Consider the following 10230-nt stretch of genomic DNA (forward strand, 5'->3'; position numbering starts at 1 on the left):
TGTTGCTTATTAGGGGCAAGTCACTTGCTATGAGGGCCTGCCCAGCGCTTTGTGACCAGCTTTTTTAAATTGCATTAGAACTGGGAAAACTATAACTACAATTACAACATTTTAAATATAATGAATAACCTTGCACTTAAGATATTTCATTCATAACAGACAACATTTTTAAATTCAATGTTTTTTATTTTTGTATGTCACATACAAAGTTTTATGAACATCCAAAACTTTTTTTTATATGTTAAATAGCATATAACGGAATAAACATTTCACAATATGTTTTATTTTTAAACCATAAATATCTGTACTGTTTAATTCTTACTATACATTTTTTACAATTAGAACAGGATTGATGTTGTCCCCAGGATATATTTAGGTATTGAAATAAATAACAATTATTATATAACTATTTTTCAAAGGTAAGGTGCTACCATTGTCAAAAAATTAACAAGGAAAGAGACAAAAAGTGCATGTTTATGGTGCATGAAGAATGAAGCAATATAAAATATTACGGTTATGCATTAAACATGAAATGCTCCACAGTTGCACCACCACCACCAGCCCTTGTCACCTTCCTCAGGCCCTCAGCACCTTCATCACATTCCTCAGCCCTTCATCACATTCCTCAGCCCTTCATCACATTCCTCAGTCCCTCAGCACCTTCCTCAGTCCTTCATCACATTCCTCAGTCCCTCAGCACCTTCCTCAGTCCCTCATCACATTCCTCAGTCCCTCATCACCTTACTCAGTCCCTCATCACCTTCCTCAGTCCCTCATCACCTTCCTCAGTCCCTCATCACCTTCCTCAGTCCCTCGTCACCTTCCTCAGTCCCTCGTCACCTTCCTCAGCTCTTTGTCACCTTCCTCAGCCCTTCGTCACATTCCTCAGCCCTTCAGCACATTCCTCAGTCCCTCAGCACATTCCTCAGTCCCTCAGCACATTCCTCAGTCCCTCAGCACATTCCTCAGTCCCTCAGCACATTCCTCAGCCCTTCATCACATTCCTCAGTCCCTCATCACATTCCTCAGCCCTTCATCACCTTCCTCAGTCCCTTATCACCTGATAATGATTTGGGACGGGGATGCACAAACAGCACTTGATTTTGTTCAAACACTTAATGATAACTCATATAATTTACAGTTCACCCACACTTTCCACCCCACGGAGATCTCCTTCCTGGATGTGGCCCTCTCCATAAAAGATAATAAAATTGTAACTAAAAACTATACCAAGGAGGTGGGGAGCCAAGCCTACCTCCACTTTCGCAGTGGACACCATTTACCCTGGAAAAAAAGTATTCCCAAGGGACAGCTCATACGTATTAGGAGGAATTGTTCCTCAGTATCAGATTTTGAAATGCAAGCGGAGAAGATGATGTCCTCCTTTAAAAGTAGAGGCTATCCCGCCCCTTTGGTCCAAAAGGCATTCGATGAGGTAGTGAATATGGACCGAGACACACTGCTCAGTCCGAAAAAGAAAGCGAAAGATACGTATTCAGATGCCAACCTAAACAATACGAGAATGGCATTTATAAGTACATTCACAAGCCATCATACCGAGGTTAAAAATATTATATGTAAAAACTATAATATATTACATCAAGATCCTCTCTTAATAGGAACCTTACCGAAAAAAACGAATTTTATTTTTAAGAAAAACCGATCCCTTAAAAGCATTCTGGCACCCAGCTTCCTACCCTCAATTACCACCCCCTCACCTCTCATGACCTGGCTCCCTTCCCAACTAGCAGGGTTCTATAGATGCGGGAGTTCCAGATGCATCACATGCTCGCATATAAAAAATGCCAAAACCACACAAATTATGGTGGATACCAAAACACACCCTATTAGGAATTTTATAAATTGCAACACCACTTATACAATCTATGTTTTGTCCTGTGAATGCGGGCTCAAATACGTGGGCCGCACAACTAGGAAACTCCGTATCAGGTTCTTAGAGCACCGTCGTAATATTAAAAAGAGTTTAGTTTCACATAGTGTCTCTAGACATTTCTTCGAGAAGCACAACGCCGATCCCCAAAGCTTGGAACTGATAGGGGTGGAACATGTTAAAAACACCAACAGAGGGGGGGATAGGTTCAGCAGATTGTGCAAACAAGAAGTTTTTTGGATGCACCTGCTGAACTCTATCCACCCTGAGGGCCTCAATGAGATGGTGGAACTTAACTCAGTCATTTAGAATGTATATTCCCATTCCATCACCATGTATGTCCGAACTCCACCATCTGTAAAAAATCATTCCACCCACTATAATGTGTGTGTGTATATATACCATCTGTGTGCACCATCCGTAAAACACCACCCCACCCATTGTAACATGTGTGTATATATGCGCCCACTCTTTTGGTGCAGTGCGCAGCCTGCAATAAAAATCGGATTGTGGGAGATTGCCATATATCCATTCTCCTTCCATTCACCCCTCTAAGAACTATAAATCATCATTATATACCATCTGTGTGTACCATCTGCAAAACATCATCCCACCCATCATAATATGTGTATATATGCGCCCATTCTTTCGGTATAGTGCGTAGCCTGCAATAAAAATCGGATTGTGGGAAACTACCATATATGCATTCTCTCTAAGAACTATGAACTATCATGATATATGTCCTTCCTCCATCCATTCTTATTTTTATAAATTTTCTCTGTTATAAAAGTTCCATGTTTCATTTTTTATTATTCATTTATGATTATTTATTCCTTTTTTCTTGCATTTTCTTGCAAAAAAAAAAAAACACGTCGGCTTTTTCACTGTCGACCTAACACCTGTCGACCTTATGACCCTGTCGACCTAATCCATGTCGGCCTTCAGTCAGGTCGACATAATGCAAGTCGACCTAATGGTGTAGACCTATGCTTGTAGACTCAAATGCAGTCTGACGAATGATTCCATTCCGTTTTTAGGGAGGGACAACAAGCTCTGACATGCAATCCTCCCCCCTGCCATTAAAGCATAGAGGGGACGCCCTTACAGGTCGCACCACAGGTACTTCCGCCCTCACAGCCCACATACCATCAGGGCAGAATGACCTGGAAACTAATAGGTTATTCCTCCAATTGAAATGCACGTTCGATAAGGTCATCTCAGTCACCATGACTACCACACTAACAAAATTGATTGCACAAGCTAGCGATCATAATCTAAGCACTTTACAATTAACAAACTATGTTTTAGTGTATATCTTATTATTGTATACTATTGTGTATGAATTTATAGTAACTTGCCTCCTACTTTAGCGCCCTATTTGTTTATAAAATAGATTGGTTGATCTAATCAAGTTGGTCACATGACCCATGTAACAGGAAATAAATAGCCAGCCATGTTTTAAACCTGTTATCCTCTGACAAAGCTGCCTGGAGCAGCGAAACCGGTCAGGACTCAGGTCTCTATCTCCTTCCAGAATACCAAACTGGTACCCCTAAAGAACCCGGAAGTGCTTATTTGTGCACACACTTACCACCCTTTGTCCAATTGGACCACCAAGTCCTAGCAGCAAGGTTGAGGTCGAGGACTGTATCCCGCTCTATTCCATCCAGCGGAGGGAGTCGGTTATTTGTGCCATCCTGGGCCGCTCCTTATCAACATCTTCAAGTCCTCCCCACCATCTGCTACATTGGAGACAACCATCACGCCTCACCAGGACCTGGGGGTCCCCTTGGGCCACGCACAGATCCCAGTCCGGTAATACCACCTCCACTGGTTCCATTTGGATTGCAAATTCCTACATTAAGGTAGAGGTAGAGGACCCATCCCGCTCCAGTCCATCCAGCGGAGGGAGTCGGCAATCCGTGTCAACTTAAGCCGCTCCTTATTCTTACATCTGGTCCTCCCTCCCTACTGCTCCAATTGGGCATTTCATTGCAGCTCCATACAGGACGATTAACAACTCAGCCCTATACAGGACTCTTGGGACTCTCCGGGCCATACATTTTCCCCAGTTTGGTTGGTGAGATATGAATTTTATGTGATTTTAGAGAATTATCAATGTATTCTGGCTATATGTATTTTAGACATTAAATCTTTTTGTACTAGATCAACCAATCCCTCATTTTTTTCACCCAACTTTACAGGTTTCATTACCTCACTTTTTACAAAGTTATACCAAGCGCAGCTCAACACCCCTTTCTTTTCTTGTTCCTCAGCCCTTCGTCACATTCCTCAGCCCTTCAGCACATTCCTCAGTCCCTCAGCACATTCCTCAGTCCCTCAGCACATTCCTCAGTCCCTCAGCACATTCCTCAGTCCCTCAGCACATTCCTCAGCCCTTCATCACATTCCTCAGTCCCTCATCACATTCCTCAGCCCTTCATCACCTTCCTCAGTCCCTTATCACCTTCCTCAGTCCCTCATCACCTTCCTCAGTCCCTCATCACATTCCTCAGTCCCTCATCACATTCCTCAGCCCTTTATCACATTCCTCAGCCCTTCATCACCTTCCTCAGCCCTTCATCACCTTCCTCAGCCCTTCATCACCTTCCTCAGTCCCTCATCACCTTCCTCAGCCCTTCATCACATTCCTCAGTCCCTCATCACATTCCTCAGTCCCTCATCACATTCCTCAGCCCTTCATCACCTTCCTCAGTCCCTCATCACCTTCCTCAGTCCCTCATCACATTTCTCAGTCCCTCACCACATTCCTCAGCCCTCATCACCTTCCTCAGCCCTTCATCACCTTCCTCAGCCCTTCATCACATTCCTCAGTCCCTCAGCACATTCCTCAGTCCCTCATCACATTCCTCAGCCCCTCATCACATTCCTCAGTCCCTCATCACCTTCCTCAGTCCCTCATCACCTTCCTCAGTCCTTCATCACCTTCATCAGTCCCTCATCACCTTCTTAATATTTTATACTGTTTCTTTCTTTTTGGACCACATAAACAATATTGAAATTTACTTTTAACTTTATAAGAAGAGCCGTCCATGAAAAATGAACTCATAATTTTAATCTTCTCTCAAAAGGAACAATCTTTTTAAATTCTTCTATTATATCCGGCACCAACACAGATTTTGCCAGCTCCTGCTCAATGTATGGCATCATCATGAGTCAATTTCGAAAAACCTTGTTCACAACTGCAACTGGTAACAGGTATGACTGAGAATTTAAGTAAAAGTTCATGTAAGTTTAAATAGGTCTTGAAACGGTTATGTTCATACAACCACAGCAGCCAGCCCTTTATAGATGTTGGAGGATAGTCTTCCCCAGTTTTGCTGCACAGAAGTGTCATCTCTGCCTGAAGCTCCGTGGTGTTGAGGCCAAATTTTTGGCTTACAATTTTCATATCATTTTGAGTACATTTCAGACTAACACATCTGCCAGTAGCTGAAATAATATCCTGAGTTTCCTGAGAAAATCGACTTCTTAACCCTTGAAATAGAGAGTCGATGACGGGATTAAAAGTAGTGACCCGGCATTCATCCCTTTTGGAGGAAAATGAGACATTGTTTTCTGGATTAACATCTATTCTACAAGAGGGATGTCTTCTCCTTGGGTTTGGAATGGCAATTTCGAGGAGATCGCACTTATCTTCAACTTTAACAAAAAGGTCATTGAAGTTTTTTTCATCATTTCTGAAATTTTGTAACGCAGAGATCAGAGTGTGGACTTCCTCCATTGCCCCACAGAGATCTAGATTTGCTGACTGTAACATCTTGCTCGTTTTCAGTATCATCTGTAAAACTGGATGCATAATTTCCAAACTCAGAAGAAAAGTAAAAGACTTCATTTGAAGAAGAATTCCCTTGCCAGTGGCACTTGCCTTACTATCAGATGTTAACTCTACAACTTTTTCAATAGCCTGCATGATAGATGTATATTGGCTTTCAATTGCTGAAACTGCCTCAGCTCTGCAAGCCCATCTGGTTGTTGAGAGGGACTTCAGGTGTTTTAGTTTTTTATTCACATTTTTCATGACGTCCTCGAGCACTGCATGTCGTGTTGGACTTTCTTCAAGAAAACAGTAAATGCACTGTACTACACCAAAAAAATTGAAAAATTGCTGGATTCTCTTTGTGTGTGGTACAGGCACTGACAAGAGCAAGATTTAAACAGTGTGCATAGCAATGTACATAGACAATATGTTCATTTTTTTGTTTACATCTGGCTTGAACTCCAGATACTTCGCCAGCCATTGTCGAAGCACCATCAAAACAAACAGCTATCACACTTTTCCAGCTGCAACCTAAGTTTTCCAAGATGCCTTTCAATGCCATGAAGATAGTTTCAGCATCACACTTCTTCAGTTGATGCATAGTAACAAATCTTTCCACTTGCTGTGAAGGTATATTGGATTCTTTTGGCGTAGAATTATATCTGAAGAATACAGAATTTGCTCATGGTGACCAACATATGAGGTTTCATCCGCTATTATAGAAATTGGCTTGCCTTCAATTTCAGCTTTGATATTTCTTAATAACACATTATTTATTGCGGTTAATATATAATTTTGAATGGCACTACTAATGTATAGACAATTTTTTGGTGACTTTGTTATGTATTGCTTCATAAATGGATCAAAATGTTCAAGTAAAGACAATATTTCAAGGAACCAACCCTTTTTATGACTTTCTTTTGATTCATCATGACCTCTAAGTGGTTTTCCTCCTTTTGCAAAAATAATAATTATCGACACCAGACGGGTCATATATTTACAGTTTTCTTGTCTTTGAATTTCTTTTTGCTTCAATAATTGAATGTTTGCTGAGTCTAAAGCACCATCAATAGACTTATATGTTAAATACTTCTTCCAACTGTCTACACTGGACTGATGGCAGTGTGATAGTTGGTGAAGTTTGAATTTTTCATTTGCCCTGTTCCAAGATTGGAAACCGATTTTTGTGAAAGCCTCATCAATGGTGCCAGCACGTGTGCTTTCATTCCGGGCAAAGAATCGGCAAGCAAAGCAAAAGGCACAATCTTTCTCACTGCTATATTCTAACCAGTTGTACTTAGTAAACCACTGTGACCAAAAAGACCTTCTCTTCTTGCCTATAACTTTTTCTGGAAAGTTAGAAATTAAAGGTTGAAATGGTCCACGCTTTATTCTCTCTTTTCTTTCAAGCCTCTCTTTTGGTATTCCAAATGATGGGTCATCTGGGGCTGCAGGGACAAGTATGTTGTCTGTAAATTAAAATCATAAATTGATTTTTTTGATATTTTTTTAAATATTGCATGATTTGATAGAAAAAAAAAAATGGCAATACCTGTACTGATTTTGCCACTTTTCTTGTTATTTCTACTTTGGGATGATACATCATCTATTACTATGACATCTTGATTAGACAACTCTGTTTCAGCTTCATTAGGAAGGACACTTGTGTCTGTTATAGTGATGTTAACATCTATTTCACTGTTTCCTGTAGTCGTAGGCAGGTAATCTTGCAGGGAAGAGGATGGAAGTGCTTAAAGTAATAGAATAAAAATACAGACTTAAACACCCTAATAAGCAAAATCCAGAGTATTCTTTTTTTTTATGTAATTGCCACTATTAAGGTAACAGTATGGAGACACTGCTATATGTATTAAGCCCAGTACACACTGGGCGACTATCATCAAGAGAGGAGTGCTGTTGCGCGCTCCCGCATCATCGCTGCCATGCTATGGAAATCGGACCACCAAATGGGAAATTTGCTGAGCAGAGTGAAAAACATTCAGTGTGTATGCACCTTTAATTTGTAATGAAATCCTGTACCAGGTTTTCGGTTTTATCAATTACCATGGATTTAAAATCGTTCATGATATAATTATATACAGTATATTTAACTTTAATATTCTAAATTAATATTCAAATAAAATATTGAGCATATAAACTTTATTACTGCACTGCTAAACATTAAGAAAAAAATGAAAATACCTTTAGCAGGTTGATTATTCCTCTCAATACATGGGACTTGTGATTGACATCCTTCGGATAATATCTCAAAATCATTAGTTGGTATTCTTGTATTTATTGTAGCGCTGGTGATGGGTTGAGTGTCTCCAGGAGTTCTCAAGTCTTCACCTTGTGTTGTAGATGGCCTTTCTAAAATGTTATTAAAAAAAAAAAATTATGAACCCCTAAATCTTTGCTGTAAAATCTAGGTTTTCATTAATACAATTCAAGTCATACTAACCATCCGGTTCCTTTAATCCTGCACTCTTCTGACGTTTAAAATAGGATTTAATATCCTTTGTCTTCGGCCTCAGTCGCTTCATTATTCTAATCACAATAAGTCTAGTCCATAAGAAAAAGATTTTTCAGATTGTCCTATAAGAAAAATTTACATTATTGCGTCAATTCATTTAAAGTTGTAAACTTTGAATTGGAGAGATGGAGAGGTGTGAACACTGCAATTTTGTGCGAACCACTTGGAAATGGTGGTGTGGCCACTCAAATGGGGGCATGTCCTTATGTATGATGTACCCCAACAATAGATACCCCTTATACACATTAAGGAACACAATACCCCTTGTATCAATGCCCCTTGTAATTGCAGCAAAACACTCTAGGATCAGTCGTGAGGTAGTGCCAGTATGCGAGATATATATATATATATATATATATACATACACACACACACACACACACACACACACACACACACACTAGGTGCTAGGACCATCTCTCCCCTACCATATAGCCACAAATGCAGAAAAATACCTGGGTGCCCTCCTGGGATAGCAGCTCATACTGCAACCAATGTAGAATGTGATGACAAGATGGCACTCCCCAGGTTTAAAAAAAGAGCAAACTGACGTCCAACTGTAGTACGACATTTCAATTACTTTATGTAATTTTCATCAGGTTTGTTTGTGTTGCACCTGATGAAAATTACATAAAGTAATTGAAACGTCATACAACAGTTGTAGGTCAGTCTGTTTTTTTTTTTTTAAACCCGGGGAGTGTCACCTTGCCATCACACACATATACATAGCTCATAAAGGCATCAATATTTGTTGAAACTTAAATTTCTTGCATTTTAATCAGGTCAAATTTAAAATGAGATAACGGTACTTTTTTTGTTTCACGGCTGCAGCATGGCTGTGCGCCTGAGTCCCCTTGCGGTGCTCGCCCACGCTGCGGGCTCAGTGGCTCGCTACACTCGCCACACTATCTACAATCAACTCCATGCCAACGTGGACAGTAGAGGTATGAACTATCCACGTTGGCATTGAGTTAAGTTAGTTTATTTTAATAGTTCGGCGAGCGTACAACCCGGAAGTAGCCGGCGGCCTTGCTGCAGCTGTGAAACTAAACAAGTAAAGAGATAACATACCTTTTTGTGGTTTAGATGCATTAAGATTCAAAAGTGATAAAATGGAGAGTAATAAATAACCAACCAATCAATCATCTGTCTAACAGGAGCTGATTGGCTTGCTGTTTATCATTCTCCATTTTATAATTTTTGAAGCTTAGTGCACCTGGCCCTAAGTCACACAACGTGAATGCCTACTCCGGAAATGGGACACATAACCTGGCAGGCTAGTGTGGATCAAATGACGTCACTATTAAGTGCGTTATTTCTGTGCTCCCCCATACCTTAAATACACCAAGTGTCCACGACCTTTGCGTATACCCGTCTGTCTCCCACCACGGTTTCCAATGGCATTTACGGTGTTCCGGCGCACTCTCTGTGAAGTCTCTATGGGCCCTAGTTGCTAGGTGATGGACTGTTGAACTAGAAAAAAATGAATAAATACTGTATATCACATTAAGTCTCCAAATTACTAGCTAAAACACAAATCGCCACGGCCCCCCCTCCCCCAGCCGGATCCCCTTGTAGAAATGATTTCAAACACTTTATGAAAGCTTGTCGTTTCAATTCATTTTGATCATAAAGAACATACCTTAAATACACCAAGTGTCCACGACCTTTGCGTATTCCCGTCTGTCTCCCACCACGGTTTCCAATGGCATTCACGGTGTTCCGGCACACTCTCTGTGAAGTCTCTATGGGCCCTAGTTGCTAGGTGATGGACTGTTGAACTAGAAAAAAATGAATAAATACTGTATATCACATTCAGGCTCCAAATTACTAGCTAAAACACAAATCGCCACGGCCCCCCCTCCCCCAGCCGGATCCCCTTGTAGAAATGATTTCAAACACTTTATGAAAGCTTGTTGTATCAATTCATTTTTATCATAAAGAACATACCTTAAATACACCAAGTGTCCACGATCTTTGCGTATTCCCGTCTGTCTCCCACCACGGTTTCCAATGGCATTCACG

At 40.7% G+C, this 10230-nt stretch overlaps 1 protein-coding gene across 1 annotated transcript; it reads right to left on the minus strand.

Moving 5' to 3' along the window:
- Positions 1 to 5127: 5127 nt before the first annotated feature.
- On the minus strand, positions 5128 to 8215 carry LOC146062961 (uncharacterized). The gene is made up of 4 exons (XM_083174971.1): positions 8134 to 8215; positions 7875 to 8042; positions 7225 to 7422; positions 5128 to 7141 (listed from the first exon to the last, which is right to left on the minus strand). The coding sequence occupies exons 1-4, from the start codon at positions 8213 to 8215 to the stop codon at positions 6261 to 6263; spliced, it is 1329 nt and encodes a 442-aa protein (XP_083031097.1). The 3' UTR covers positions 5128 to 6260.
- Positions 8216 to 10230: the final 2015 nt, after the last annotated feature.

The sequence above is a fragment of the Crinia signifera genome, chromosome 3 (assembly GCF_055691185.1).
Source record: "Crinia signifera chromosome 3, ASM5569118v1, whole genome shotgun sequence".
NCBI classification, from domain to species: Eukaryota; Metazoa; Chordata; class Amphibia; order Anura; family Myobatrachidae; genus Crinia; species Crinia signifera.